Source organism: Myripristis murdjan, chromosome 22 (genome assembly GCF_902150065.1).
Source record: "Myripristis murdjan chromosome 22, fMyrMur1.1, whole genome shotgun sequence".
NCBI classification, from domain to species: Eukaryota; Metazoa; Chordata; class Actinopteri; order Holocentriformes; family Holocentridae; genus Myripristis; species Myripristis murdjan.
In genome coordinates this window covers 19419863-19435883 of record NC_044001.1, presented here as the reverse complement: position 1 = coordinate 19435883, position 16021 = coordinate 19419863, and the positions used below count along the sequence as shown (strand labels likewise).

The following is a 16021-nucleotide window of genomic DNA, read 5'->3' as shown; positions in this document are numbered from 1 at the left end:
TGCTGATCCTTGGGGTAAAAGCCCGGAGCACATCCTGGGGACTTGTAATCAGGTGTGCTGCACGCCGTCCACTCGACATGCACTCAACACATGGACCACTCCACATCGCACTCCACACATACGCTATACACACGCACTCACTGCAAAGCTATGTGACTGACTGGGGGTTCTCAACCCCTGTGTCACAATCTTGTACACGCAGTTCCCCTCCCAGCTGACAGTCACACCCATCCACATCCCAGTAACACCTCCTCAGACGAGCGTGACACCTCCACAGCAGCAGGGTGTAAATCCATTAGCTACTTCAGTGGAGCAGCAATAGTTAGGGGCAGAGGTTCCCCACTCTCCCACATCTTGACCCCCTCCATCGGCAGGCCGTGTTGGACTGGGCATGATCGGACCACCTTGAACTGTGCCCACACCCCTGGGTCTCATTAGGTCACAGAGGGGACCTCAGTGTAGGACATGGGAAAGTCAGCACCCTTACAGCATTTTTTTCCAGAGATCTGTGACTCAAAACAGCATCAGCGTACACACTACAGCTATTCAAGGTCTGCAGTGTCTTTCACTGCCCCACCCTTTTTTCCCCTGTTGGCTCTGTTCAGGAACTCAAAAGCACAGGCAATGCAGCAAACACCCAGACACGCAGCATGCAAATTGAGCTCTGGTCTTTTGAGTACAAACCACACAACAATCTAATTAGCTTTGTTCGGAACTAATTTGGTATTTGTTTGAAACTGAAAACAAACCCATTGTGATGGATAGTTTCGCTACGGTATTTCATGTCTGACATATCAAGTGGGAGGGTATCTAAAACATGACACATGGCTCTTGAAAAGTGGGTCTAATGAGCCTGAGCTTCAACTTGGTTCCACTCTTTCAGCCAAAGACTTCTGTCCCTCTGAGAGAGAAACACCTACTTATGATCTTCTAGATGTCCTCATTTGCAAGATGGTGTGTTTTAGGGCAATTGCTGTTCTGGACAATTGCAGATCTGATTACTATTTGGCTCCTGCTGTGAACGTATAGAGGAAGAGAGAACCAAGGCTAGCTTGCGTTCCTTTAACTTTGGTGTCCCTTGGGTCGGTTAAAGCAAACCCCTGGTCCATGATAGGATGATGAGAGGCCACTAAAAGTTGCCAGCTGGCCCCATTTGAAAGCCTGTCACCCAGGCAAATAGGTCAGTTCAGCTGGTGAATGGAAACCAAAAGCTCTCCGAGGTCCTGGTCTGATCTGTCGTCAACGAGCAGTGGGTGTCCGGCCAGCGGTCAGTGGGTCGGCCCATTTGACAAGAGCTTTAAGGAGGGATGGGGCGAGGGAGGGCAGAGGGAGAGATGGAGGACAAGAGCTGAGTTGTGTTGCAAGGCCTGATTATGCGTGCTGCGGGGCTGGTTTCCTGGATGTTGTGTTTGTGTTGGAGCCAGTGGCTCCAGGCAGATGTTGCAAATGAAGGAGGTGCTGTTGTGTGTTGACTTTGTGGATAAAATCATCCTAGATGACATCTGACTGCTGTTTCAAGAGGAAATATTTCTTTTGTCAAAATGGAAAATACCCAATATTTCACATGCTGGAGCTTCAGTTTGTGATATCTTTCTTTTTATTATTTGCTAACAATTTTGACTTACTTTGTGCTTCTTGGATAATAAGCCAGCCTGTGTTAGAGGTCACCATCACACTCTACTGATTGGCAAGACTACATTTTCTCTCACACCGGGAAAAAAAGCTGTCATCCTTTCTCTTTTCCCTCTCACACAGATGTTCCTGTGTAGCGTGAAGAAGAAAATGAACAGTCTGGCCATTTATCGTCATGTTCCTAGGATAACATATGAGTCCTCATGCCAGTTGGTGTTGACACTGTTGGCTACTCTAGCTCTTCTGTTTCTGTGGCATCTAGGTCTCTGTCACACTGAGCTCCCAGCTGTGCCCAGAACACACACACACACCATCCATCTGCCACTGAGAGCACACAAACATGCTTCAACAAACAAAAGCTGACCCTTTACCTTCCTCAAGCCACCTGCATACACAATCTGCACAATCTGACACCTATGGAAACAAACAAGCACACAAGCACACACACACACACACACACACACACACACACACACACACACACACACACACACACACACACAGTAAAGGTGTGGAATCATATGTGCTGTTGCTTGATCTATCTGATTACAAGGCTTTGATGGATATTATGATTGTACAGCTGAACAGTAAAGACCCAGAACAATTTGGTTGGTGACAAGAGTGTTACTATAAATTCACTCCATGATAGAGGGATCAACGTGAACATAAAAGATATGATCTGAGTGAGTGACTCTTTCTGTTAATTTACAGTGTTATGTGTGTTGATAAGGACCCACTGATGGATAAATCCATCCTCAACCTGACCCCATTTTTATTTGCAGAATAGAGTTTAGCCACCCTTTTAGGCTGACACAAATCTTTCCGAGTTAAATTCAGAGTATGTATCATAGCAACAATGTGAAAGCATCAATGTGAAATAAAGGCGCGAAGATAGAGTCCTATTGATTTTGCGAATATTAATGGCTGTTTGCCTTTTAAATGACAAAAGTGGTGTGGTTTACTTCTTATTAAAGAAGAAACATTTAGGACACTGAAAGTTGCGTTATTGCGCAACACTGGGACGACTTGCAGAGTGGGGATAAATCTGTTCAAATCCTCCCTCCGTTTGCTCTTCGTGACTGGTCGGTGCTTGTGTCAGTCAAGGGGAGGGGGCACCACTAATTTCTATATGCCTGTATGTCAATTTAGGTCCCACATTGCGCTGCCGTGTATCGCTGTCAGCAAGCCTCAACACCAAGCCGCGCTGGATGTCCGCCGCCTCCGTCTGGGATGTACACTTTAATCTGAAAAGACGAGACACTTCGGAGGTGCGTCTACCTGCTTACGCTGAGCCGCTGCCTTTGGATATCGCTGCCACCCATAACGCATCCGCACACTTTTAATCTCGTGGTTTTCTTGTGAAGTGGCGTGTGCCTGGTGTATAATAAACAGTGCGCTTGTGGAAAGGCGCACCACAAAACTTTTTCCCCCCATTCCTTTTTTTTTTTTTTTTTCTTTTTCTTTTTCTTTTTTGGTAAAGAAGAACTTCGCAACTTTGGAGATACGTTCAATAGACATAGCAGCGGTTTCATGTGGCTTCTAATTTGACAGAAGGGAGACATTTCTTTGGAAATTTCACAGAGGGCATTCACTTTTGAAATATGTTCAGCAAGTGCTCGGTGGCGTTGTTGAATTTCTTCATCCTGGTGCGAGCGCTTTCGGCTCACGAGTGTACGCCGTGTGATCTCCGGACGTGTTCCGTGAAAGCCCCGCATGGCTGCGAGGGTGGCCGGACCTTGGCCAGGGACCCATGCGGATGCTGTGACCAGTGTACGCGACTGGAGTGGGAGCCCTGCGGCGGCCAGGACTGGGCGCACGGCTACTGCGCTCTGGGGCTGACCTGCGCCTCTGTCAACAAAACCGGAGCTGCGACAATCCCTGAAATTGGAGTTTGTAAAGGTGGGTATGTCTGTTAAAACTAGGCAGAATTAAAACTGTGGCGTTTTATGGAAGGGAACGTGCTCAGTTGCATCTTAACTGGGATAGGAGATAAATCTGGACACATTTATTGTAAGCACCATAGACTGTTCTCAGTAGATAACTGTCTCCTTTTCCTTTTAAAAGCTTTAGGGCATCACTATTCAAGTGTCAGTGAAGTCTTGACTGCACCGCCTGTGTCAGTGTTTACCTTGTCTCTCGCTGCCTGGAGCAGCTCCCCAGGTCTGAGGGGCTCTTGACTGCCAGGAGAGGAGTCATGTTCAACTGCTCTTTCTTCTCCTTGAAGCTTTATTCACTCGCAGCTCACAAGCAAAACAATAAGTTTGGCAGCAGGAATTTGGCACCAGGTTTCACGTCAGCTCGAGTAAACTTCAGCTCTCTTTGCTACAACTCAACCAGACATTTATAAGAAGGCAGGGAATCGAGCTGAGACAAAGATGACCATTTTCATTTGTGCGACTGGAAAAAAGCTGCTGATGGTAATTGTGTTTGTTCATTTGGATGACACAGTTTTATTTTAATTTTGAAATAAATAAGATGTCCTTTGCTGGCTGGAAGCGATTACACAATCGGTGAGTTTTGAGGGTTTGCTTGGACAATTGCAAAAGTGTCCCCTGCAGGTTTTCATTGGCAATCCACAGTGCAATTCCGTTCTATTGATGCTTGCTCCGTCATGAGCTCGGCTGTTGTAACGTTGTCTGATGTGCTCATTTTACACATGATTTGTGTAACTGTCTGAACTTCAAAGAGACGTGCCTCAAGAGTGTGCCTGTTAAACTGAGGTAAGGCATGTGTAGGGTGTCAGGTTGCTCACATGGTGAATAAAGTAGCAATGGGCTCCCTGTGGGACAAATAGGCATTTGGTGGACCCCCAAGCCCCTCCACCTGCCCTGTCTCCAGCCTGTTTCAGGATGATTGAAGGGGACTGACAGCACCAGAGGAGAGAGTAAGCAGCACTCACAGGGTGTCCGGATCCCCATGACCCTGCCCTCCCATCATCCGTCAGTAGGGTGGTCCGAGTCAGGGCTCCATGAGGGTTTTCCAGGGATCTGCGGCCCCAGGCGATCCCAGGAGACGCTACTGTTGATTGTGCTCCGTTTACAGGTTAGGCTGGGGTCTGGAGGACCTAATCCTCTGCCTCCATGCCCCAACATCCCCTCTGCAAATTAGCAGCAACGGGTGGGAGAGTTAATGGCTCCTCTGATTGAGTCATGCCTCTGGTCCCGTGGCTCCAGGGTCTTGGAGCATGCTGCTGACCCCTAATTCAGGCACACCACACACACACTGACTCACAAACAGAAAGACAAACACGCACATTCACACTACCTCAGAGGGTCTAGGTGAGGGTAAATCAACACCTCCCAGTGTGTTTTCAGGGGCCATGGTCGGTAGGCTGCCGGCTAGTTGGAGGCCGATCCCAGATTTCCCTCCTCAAGCTGGTGCGAGGGTCTTAAAGTGATTAGGCTCGCAATCAGGAGTAGGGGGTAAATGTTTCCGCTCTCTGATCCCTGCTCACCGCCTTCAGTTTTCTGGGTGGTCAATATCTATGGATGTGGAAACATAACAAGAATATGACACAGGTGACATGTAGAATATTTTCCAATAAGGTCCTATTGTTTACCAGCTATGGTGCTATATCATCTTCCTTTTGGATGCAGTGAATAACATTAGAATGCCTGTCATTTGTAAACAATTCAAAGCTCTTATGGTGAAGGAAATGCTGGACTAGTTGTTGAATTTGGAATTCAGACCTGGAAAAGTTACAAGAGATACTGATGTCCAAAAGGTTTTGGAAATGTCATGAAAATCAATTCTTAATCTGTTTAAAAAATGGTCAACTGCTAAATGCCAAGCTTTGCTTTCCAGGTCTAACAACCTGTGAAGGAATTCTCACTCTAAATAATAAATAGCTAATTGCACAAGTCCGTAGGCATGGTTGCCGCCAAAAACAATACCAGGGATATTCAAAGCACTTGCTCACAAATAAAGAATTGGCATTTAGATCTAGAAGCTGACAAATTTCTGTCATGGAAATTGTCTTTTATGGTAGGCAGTAAGCATAGAAATTGTGCAATCCTTTCAAAAATGTGTAGGACTACTGATATTTGAAGTGTCTGTAAAAGCTGCATGCTGTACATTTATTCTGCTGTGCTTCTCAAGTGTCTTGTTGTGACTACAAGTACCTGTTCTCAGAGGAAGTTTTTTGTTAATCTCCATGTGATTAGTATCACCCATTTGGGTGTTGCACCCTGGGCCTTTTGCCATGTCATATCTGCTGCAGTGATCACACTGTCAGTCAGGTGATATCATTCAGTCCTGCCAGCTAAATGTTTTGTTTTGACGTACTCACTGTGTTCTTGTCCCTGTCCTCCCACGCAAAGTTCCCCTGTGCTCCAGAGCCACTTAACATACCACCTAACAGAACGTCTGTCTTAAAGGGACGCTGCATCCACTGTGCTTCACATGCTGTCCACTTCCCCCTTCCTCCAGTATTATCTAATGTTTCAAAGACTTCCTTTTTAGCTCGCTATCAGCCAGAGGGCCTCCAGAGGTCAGCTTTCCCATCCTGGCCCTGGATGCCAAGACAAGCAGTCTCCGTGGCTGAGAGAGGAATCCCCTGGGACAGAGCCGCAGACCCTGGCTAGAGCCATGCCAGGCCAGGGCCTCCTGGAACAAGCCCAGACGAAAACTAACCAGGCCAGGCCAGACCAGGCTAGACCACATGAGAGTGTAACCAAAGTGGACAACGCTGGGGTGTCCAGATTAGAGCAGACCCATTGAGTAGAGTCAAACTCATAATTTGTGAATGTCAGCCTGTCCCCCATGCCAAACCTTTCATTAATTTTGTCTGCCTCCCCCTGACTCCTTCCTCGCTCTTCGGCATGCCAGATTTAGCACCCCACATAGACGTCCACCAACAGAATTTCAATGAAAATACCCTCCCAGACACAGGAAAGCCTCTGGATGGAAAAACTTTGGAGGTGAGGGTGATTTTAGGGTGAAAGGAAATCACAGGGAAAGTTCTGGTGAGGCAGGGAAGTTGGGGTGTGCTGAAAAGGCTGCTTGTCTAGTCGACTGTCTGCAAAAGCCGCAAACAACCCAGGCTGCCCAGGGTGAAGGTGCTCTGGTCAAAGGACACATTTCCATTGTCTCCTCCTCCCCTTTACCTAACTGTGTTACCACGGGGCCTTATGATTGTGAACATCTTCCATCATTTATGTTACCATTATTCAAATATATGCTGAGAAAGTATTCCCAGGAGTCACATCTGTATAACCTGCAAACCTGGAAAAAAAATAGTTTGCAGTCCTGCCCAGGATGTTTACCTCTACAGTCATATTGATTTACTTAAGCTGCATAACTCATCGCAGATAAAACATGTTTTTTTCCCACAAAGCAATATCTGTTTTGGATTAATACAAATCAACATATGCCTTTTATTATTATCGTTATTATTTACAGTGCTTAAAAGGGAAGCCATGGAATTCCATTCCTATCCGGTCATTTTGAATCATCCCATTATTGTTTCTCCAGCCCCTAACCGAGAATGAAAAGGATTCTGGTTTTATGATGCTTCCTCTCAGGTAGGTCGGTACAGCGGAGCAGCTAGGTGCTCTTTCTATGAATCGCTGAAGAATGTGTGGAATGGTTATAGCCTGTTGCATTCCTGCGATGCATCGTTCTGGTGCATAGCTCATCAGAGAGAAAATTCAGATCATTTTGATGAACCGCCGCCAGGACCCAGCAGTGTTGATTGAGGCTCTGGAGTCACGTCCTTGGCAAAGGGTTACTCGGTGTGTCTCACCCTGTCTGCCCTGCTGTCTGTGGGCACTAAATGGGTCACCCTTATTGGTCAGTGAGAACCATGAAGAAGAGTAATTTGTGTGTGTGTGTGTGTGTGTGTGTGTAAATGTGAAGAAAACATTCATGGCTGATACGCATGTGGGGGTCCTTTGATCCCAGGACTTTGGTGGTTATTTGCTCCTTACTCTCTCCCTTCTCCTCTTCTTTTTATCATACACATTTTTGACCAAGTGGGGCTGAACTTCAAGGTGGCATGTCAGGGGGGTACAGCTTGCCAGGCAAGGGACAAGGGAACAATGGTGCAAGTGGCTTTGATGTAACAGGCGTTCCAGCAGCCAGCAGTGATGGAAACCCTGGGAGGGCCCCATACTGTGGAACAAAAGCAAACAAATGTGCTCAAAATGGGTTCAGCCGCCAAAGTACCATGGCAAGGCGAAGGGGGAGGAGGGAAATACAGTGGTCACTTGAATAATGGTGCTACCAGTGTGTTGCAACAGAGGCTGTGTGCGGGCTGACCTATTAGCACATCAACGGTGCATGCAAGAGACGGCCTGCAATCTTAGATATGTGATACTCTCCACCTGTACCACCACTAAGCATCTTTCTCAATCCAGTCAAATCCAAGCCAATCTAAAATCCATTTCCATCAGTTCTGCTTGTCCCATTGGTCGGTTAGGCATCAGTTGCCTTGCTGAGCTTTGTTCAAACCCTCAATTTTAAATTCAAGTGAGCCCAGGGTTTCCAAAGATACAAAATAAAGACCTGTTGAATCACATTAAAAAGTTTATAAAATGATGCACACGACATGTAGATATTTTCTGTTTGATATAAAACAGTTGTGTCTTGGGTTTGAATATTTCAATCAGTGTCAGTGTGACTTTGAAGCGACTTAAATGGAAATTTTAGGTGAAACCAGAGTTCAAGGGGTTAATGACCTGTGCGCTCCTGTCCTGTCTACAACAGAGCTTCCCGACCATCCCGAGGCAGGTCTGGAGGACGAGCGCTGCCCCCTGATGACAGGCTGTGACAGAGCCGGGGGTCAGTGTGTGTGTGACGCCCGCCACTCCTGCTTGGGCTCGTTCACCTACCCAGACCAAGAGAGCTGCATGAAGGCCAGCAAGGCAGGTGAGTCCCCTCCTTCCATGCATGTGTACGATTGCACATACATGTCAAGCACAGATGCACATATACGTGAGCAGACTGCAAGTGAGACCGAGGGAATAATGCCATCCATTGAGAGCGGCTAATCCATAACAGATGCGGCTCTTAGGTGACTAATGCTAGTTACATATCATAGTGATGACACACACGCTCAGCCTTTGTCTGGTGGTGCCCCACTCACTCTTGAGTGGTGCCATTGTTTGTGACTCATTGATGACTCTGGTGTGTGTGTGTGTGTGTGTGTGTGCGCGCGCGCGTTTGTGTGTGTCCGTGGCTGGCTTTCAGAGAGTCGGAGGCACGATCACCGGGACAGGCACAGGGAGAAGTTTGTGGGACCGTCCAACCCAGCCTGCATGTTCTCTGGGTGTAACCTGACCGCTGAGGGCTGTGTGTGTGAGTCTCAGAGCTGCCACCACCACTTCTCCTACATCAACCGCAGCCAGTGCCAGGAGGCCGCAGGTAACCTTCAAACAACCTGCAACTCTAAGCGACAGGCCAGCAGCGGCTGAGCAGTAACTTTACTTAGCAAAGTTGTTTCGCCAAGTGTGGAGATACGGGGATTGATATCAGAGTCTAAAATAGATGCACCACCGCAAAGTTATTTACGTAACGACATTTTATCTTTCTATTCAGACTCCCTGCTTTGTATAAACATTGATATAAACTGCTTCAGCAGACCACTTTAGCTTGTAAAAATCTTGGCCTTCACATCATAATACACCTGTAAGTGGAATGCAGTTTTCCAATATTGTGTTGTCGCAGCTCATTATGTGTGAAAGAAAGCATATTGTTGCTGTCGAATGAAAAATTAATTTAAATGCATGCCGCCTATTTGTGAAAGGTTAAAGGCCTGTGGACCAATGAAAAGTGTAGAATCTTGTATTTTTGGAGCTTTTGCGGTTATAAATATCTTTATGTGCAAAGATATTTAAAGGAATACTCCAATGCTTTGGGCAAAATACCCATTTTCCAACCCAGACTGAGGCATGATGTGCGAAACCATTTTCACATCTGTACATCCAGAGTTTCGGTTCCTAACACGCCTTGGAATTGAAAATGTAAATTTTATTTTGGGTGATGTGAATTTGTGCCAGATCTACCTATAGGTTCAGCGGTGTGTAGGTTACTGCGATAGACAGAAGGATAAATGTGTTCAGTGGTTACAGTCCCAGCATCTAACTTCTCCTGAAACAGCTCTTGTTTTTTGAGATATGCATTTCAAAAACAAATTATATACTAACACAAAATTGCTAACACAAAATGCTTCCCATGGGAACTAAACCGCTGGACACAGAAAGGAGAAAACGGTATTGAACATCTTGTCTCAGTCTGGAAAAGGGATATTTTGCCCAAAACATTGGTGTATTCCTTTAATACCTCAGAGTTAGCAGTGCCCGTGAAAACTCACAGGGGAATAGAAGATGGGCTGATAATGTCATGCACAGCACTTTCCACACCGACGTATGGGGAGTAGAGGGAGTTGAGGAGGACAGAGAGAGACTTGAGAGGGAGAAAGAGCAGATTGAGAGAGAGATGAAGATTGATGATTCAGGAGGAGCTCAAGAAGCAAAGAGATTAGGAGTGAAAGAGAGAAAGTGTGAAGAGACAGACAGGAAAACAAGTAATGTCTCCACTAAAAGAGAGACAGGTACCTGGACTTTCGGTAGAAGCATGAAGTGTTGGAGATCTCAGCGCCCTGGACACAGCAATTAAGGTGTAACTGAATAATGTGCAGCATGAACGCTTACCCTCTGCTAGAAACCAATGAATGAGGTGAGGGATGATCCTGCTTATGAAGCTGCCTGGCACCACGTTAACCCGCTTGAGGCACTTACTTAAATAAAAGTGTCACAAAAGATGGAGTACACCAGTATGTGTGTAGCTGCCCACTTGATTGACACCTCTAAGTGCGCGAGGTTTGTGTTGCAGTGGGTTTAGTTTAGCCGTTTTGCCTGTGAAGTGTCGGAGAGACAGACAGGCCCTGAAGTGGTGGCTGCTCCCTGAATGACATTGGCAGAATAGGACGGTGCTTGAAAAGAGTGGCTCTGCGTGAACTCACCGAACCTCTCTGTGTGTATGTGTGTGTGTGTGTGTGTGTGTGTGTGTGTGTGTGTGCGCGCCGGGCAAATCTCATCTGCTTCATTACTCAACGAGCCTCTCGGTGCCAGCAAGCCAGACCACTTCACTGAAGCCTAAAAGAAATGTTGTTCAGCTTTAATATATGATGATACTCTAGTCCAAGGCATGTGACTCACTAAAGCTGAAAGTTTTGCCTCTGATTTGCTGTGGGATTTGTTGTTCTTCTTTTTTTTTTTTTTTTTTTTTTTTTTTAATTCACATGTTGCTCCCCTTTGATTCTCAAGGTTCTCCCTCTCTTGGAAATTTGCTGACGTTTCAGATGGAGAATGGCGCTTTGGAGAGGCAGTGCTGCAGCTTACTGTGGCTGGCAACGTGCCATGGAAAAATATCTGAGATTATTAAGTCTGTAAAAAAACACCGAGGTTATAACAGAACATTTACAGTTCCTTGGCTGTGTGGATGTTTGTGTTTAGGCGACTGCTGGGTAAATCCCACGGGAAGTGCGTTCGTAGCACATTATGTTGTTTCGACGTGCTATCACTGAAGTCTGGTGTCGCGGTGAAAAATATACTGTTTGTCTGCCATGTTTTGTAACGCCCTCATCTCAAAGCCGGAGCCCAGGGGATGACAGCCTAAACTCGTGGCAGTGAAAACAGTAAACAACATTTTTCAGCAGCTTATGAGTTCTCACTGCGCCACACACCCACCCTTGTGACGGCCTCTCATTGAGCAGGAGGCCACAGTGTGCGCACATGTGCATGTGGAAAGACGCACACGTGTGTTTGTGCTTGGATGTGCCCGTACTTTTGCGTATGTGTGCTCACACGTTATGCCCTGCATGCATCCGAGCCTGTGTGTCTGCATCTGTGTTTGTGCGTGTGTCTGTATGTGATAATTATCTTGTTTGTCTAGATGTCTAGGCACAGATTTCCCTTTGTCTATTATCAGTCGGAACTTCCTCTATGACCAGACTGGGACTCTGTGGTTAGGATCTTGCAAGCTCAGTGACAGTGTCCTTTATAAACTGCACTCATCCACTCATCGTCGTCCATGGACACAACATGAGAACCCCACTGATCGTGCTTCTTTCCATGAAGAAGACGCCTCCTGCACGAGCTGGTTGGAACATAGCATCCCCGTTCTCTGCTTGGGGCTTGTAAACTCACACATGGTAATGGTTTGGCTTGGCTTTCCTTCCAAGTCTTTTCTCACTTTCACTCCGACTCACTCGTTGGTCTCCTCAGTTCAGCCCCTCTGCCGATCTGTTGATTTGTTTGTGACAGACTCCAGGCTTCTACCACATCACCTCCGTCGCTGTTCAATCACCTTGTCGTTTCTTTGGTGATCATGCTTGCTTATACGTTTACATGAAGCTGATGTAATTAGGCTTCAAGTGTTTTGGTCAGAAAAAAAAAAAAAAAAACACGGCGAGCTGTATTATCCAGATGTCAGGGAGAAAAGAGGATGTGATAAGTACAGGAGTGGGAGGAGGGGAGGGAGACACAGGAAGATAGGAAATCACAAACCAGGCCAACCATTCTGACGAGGTATTTGTGTCAAGTACAGACCCCAGGGTCTTGCTGGGGTGGTGTTTGGTCATTTTACACCGTAGCATGGTTTACATATTTCATTCATGATAAGGCCCCTAGCGGCTGTTTTTGGTGGAATTTGCCCGTCATAGTTGTCTGACAGGAAATTCTGTGTCTCTTCTGTTTTTGTAAGTGTTCTTGCGAGTGTATTTTAAGGTGATTCATATCGCGGGGCACCACTTTATGCTGCAAAACCCTTCAATAGAGATGCTGACAAGGGGGAAAAGTTCTGTTAAAGACCACAGATCACGGGGTTGGAGCTTTTAATTAATCTTGAAAGCTTCAAACAGAGCTTTAAAGGTGCATGTATAGCATAAAAAGGGGATTAATGAAATCATATTACATATTTTTTGGACACATATTGTGATTGTAATATGATGCGCGATATTAGTGGGATTGGTCATTTTTGTTTTCACAGTTGATGATGACACCTTTGAAATGATGATGATGATGGAATGTTTTCTTACATCTTTGTAGGCCAGAGAATTTCTTTAGCACCATTGCTTTTATTTTTTTAATAATGGTATTTTGGTATATCAAAAAAAAAAACAAAAAAAAAAAAAACTGCAGCTTCGGCAACTAGGATATTGCACTTGGCCATATTGTGATTTTGATTTCGATTCATTCCTGGTACAAAGAGTCCTCACCACCACAGGGCTGTTGACCCACCTATGCCACCTCAGTCCTGCCTGGCCCTCTCTCCCTTTGTGAACGGGTTGTTAGTTCTGCTCGGCTGCAGCCTCTTTGTGGCCGGGCTGTTACTGTTTGAGCCAGACCGCCGCTGGCTGGCAGCGTGTGAGGCATTTCAGCTCTGGGTGATTGTGTGTTGTCTGCAGAAGCCATGGCCTCTGTTGTACCCTGCAAGTTGCTCATCGCCCAGCGTGTGTGTGTGTGTGTGTGTGTGTGTCTGTGATGTGTGGGCAGTGATTTCAAAGAGGAAACAAAACACAGCTTGTGTGGCAATTGAGACAAAGAGCTTCCCTGCAAGGCCAGTTGGGATCACTGTCAGCCCACTCACTCCTCTTGGTCAGCCGCTAACCAGGCCAGCCAGCATTAGGCCAGGAGAAGCCAAAACACACACATGATAATCAAGTCTCAGACCTTTTCCTGCAAGTTCAGCCCCAGCCGTAACCCCATTCAGCAGACCTAGGTCTGAAACCCCGGCTTGAGCTGAAAGTAGTGCCAACCACAGTCTCCGCTTCTAGACCCAGCCATAGCCATTAGCAAACCAAAGTTACCACAACCGCAGCCCGATCTAGGTCCCGTCGTTGCCAGGCCCACGGCTCCTATCATCAGCCATTTCTTTTCCTTTTTTGCCTCAAAGGAAACACTTCCCTATGGCCAAAATACTTACATAACTCCACTGCCTTTTCCTCAATCTATTCAACAGCTGTCTATAGCCCAGGGCTCCCAAAGCCTTGTTTTCTACATTTGCTACCAGTGAGAGCTTAGCTGTGTTTCAGGTATGGTGTCCTCTGAGGCAAAGTGTGCCTTCATTTTACTTCACTCCCCTCTAACAGTTTCTTCACATTGACCTGCTTCATGTGTCCTGGAGCAGGCTGTGTTCACACTTGCATTCCCATGCATTTTGTGCCAGATCTGCTCATAGACAATAGCCTACAGAATAATGTTGCTCTGTCTGGTGGACATTGTTGGAGAGGCCTTTCAGCCTGATACAAGATCAGCCCCTCTCACTCGGTTTCATTGGCCTAATCTTATTGGACATCTGACAGCAAGGAAAAGGGTGTGTTTCCATGGAGAGCTCACATACAGCCCTGTGTACACACACATACACATGCACACAGATGCACAGATACATACATGCACAAGTACAGAATATGCTGGTAAATATATGCACAAAAGCATGGGCAAACCGAGACGTGCATACACACATAAAAAGCACATGGGTACACTCTCATTACCTCACCCGTACACACATTCACAGCTTCACACAGTCATGTCACAGGTGCTGCCTAGGACACCAAGATCACGTTTTTCATCTGCAAATATTTAGCCAAAGCGCGAGAGAGCGAGGTGTGCAGGCAGCGGACACAGGGCTGCCGGCGGCTGCCTGCCTACGCCTGGCTGCCTCACTCTTCGAGCCGTAGTGTGAAGTTCCCACTGGAGGTTTCTTCCTGGTGACCCCGTCTGTGCCTTTTGGCCTGGACCCCCTCCCGGACCTGCTCTGTGGTCCTCACACATTCACTCGCACACACTGATACACACAGTGAACAATACTGACTTTCTCAGCTGTAACTGCTGGTGGGCACGGGGCCAGGCCCCCACAGCTTTACGTGAGAGACGGCCCTGATGTGTCCCTTTGCGGCGCAACTTTATAAAACCTGAGGACGGACCAGAAACCCACGGAGGGCAGCTTGACTGAGACAGCTTTGTTCTCCACTGACTTGCTTCCAAAGTCAGTCGGTGAACAGAACTTACATTGTGCACTTTTTCCATGAGTAAACTCAGGCTGTCAACACAGCCTCCTCTGCCTGGCCGAGCCGCTCTGGTTTGGGGAAAGACTGCGCTCCTTGTGCCCCGGCTTGAAGGGAAGAAAAAGCCATTTACAAAGCCGTGTTTTTCTTTCTTCAATGAGCTGCTGAGATGCCAGAAATATGCATTGTTTACAAAAGAGCCCATTCTGTGGTAATGAAGCAATTTCCGTATCCCACCTCTACCAGACCAGCCTCAGGTGTTGGTGTGCATGTGTGTGTATGTCATATTTCTTACGCTGTGTGTAGCTGCAAGTTGTACAGTAAGGTCAAGGGTTGCTGTTCTATGCTATCTCGACTGTTTTACGAGAGCACATGTTGGCTAATCTGCAGAGTGAATTTATCAAGCGTGCCAAATCAGGCCTTTGTGTTTGTGTTTGCGCGAGCTGGAGAATGGCCACCATTGTGATACCAAGATTGCTCCTGTGGCCGCTGACTCACTAATTACAGCCATTTATGTTCAGAGATAGAACACAAACAGAACAGAATAAAATCCATCCACTGCTGACTTTTTTCCATCCTCTCTGCCTGCCTATTGTGATCCTAAATGTGCCTGGTCGAAAATGATATTAATTGGACTTCCAAGAGTTGGACCATTTCCACTGATGGATACAATGCTATTCATTTGAATGACAATAGCATGTCTGCCAGCTGCTTTTCCCAGCGCACTCTAACCCCAGCCATTATCATAACTGAAAGAGTAATCAGCCTTCTCTGGGAGACATACAATACACAGAAAGTGTTATTCACTGCACAACATTGAGCAAGATCGTCCGAGGGCATTTTCTATGGCTTTAAACAGCTCAGGGTTTTCATATGCAAAACCCGTCTTCAACGGAGGAGCAGCGGACTGTGTTGGACTTTATTGGAAGTAAAACATTCGCCAATCAACACTTCCAGCTGAAGTTTATTTAACTCCCGCATAGGAATTAGGCCAAAAACCGTTAAAAGGGTTGTAGCCTCCCTTAATTCAGGGGCTTTCCTCCATTTTCTATGACACTATTCAGTGACAAGGTTTATCAATGAGAGCTTTGTGGCGGCCCGCACTGTTCCCAGGTTGGCTGAGTAAACAGTACAGTACAGATACCTCACACTCCTGCTTTATTTATCCAGTGGCGGAAAAATCCAACGTTTCCTTCATCCTCAATTTCATCTGTCAGACATTTCACCCCCTGCCTTAAATATGGCTCTAGCCCTCAGTCATATAACTCCTCCACATTTTTTCTGGGTCAGGTAGACATCAAACAGCTACTTAACCGAAAGATTAAAATGCCAGGAGAGCATCAGGTCAGAGAAATGTATTAAGCTTATAGAGGTTTGATGGAG

At 46.5% G+C, this 16021-nt stretch overlaps 1 protein-coding gene across 2 annotated transcripts in view; it reads left to right on the top strand.

The window, feature by feature from the left end:
- Positions 1–2808: 2808 nt before the first annotated feature.
- LOC115380705 (cysteine rich transmembrane BMP regulator 1 (chordin-like)) overlaps positions 2809–16021 on the top strand; it is a 36584-nt gene continuing 23371 nt past the window's right edge. For both annotated transcript variants that reach the window (XM_030081879.1, XM_030081878.1), the window contains exons 1-3: positions 2809–3531; positions 8338–8499; positions 8821–8994. In XM_030081879.1, the coding sequence (XP_029937739.1) occupies positions 3234–3531; positions 8338–8499; positions 8821–8994 (634 nt within the window). In that variant the 5' untranslated portion in view covers positions 2809–3233. The remainder of the gene's footprint in view (positions 3532–8337; positions 8500–8820; positions 8995–16021) is intronic.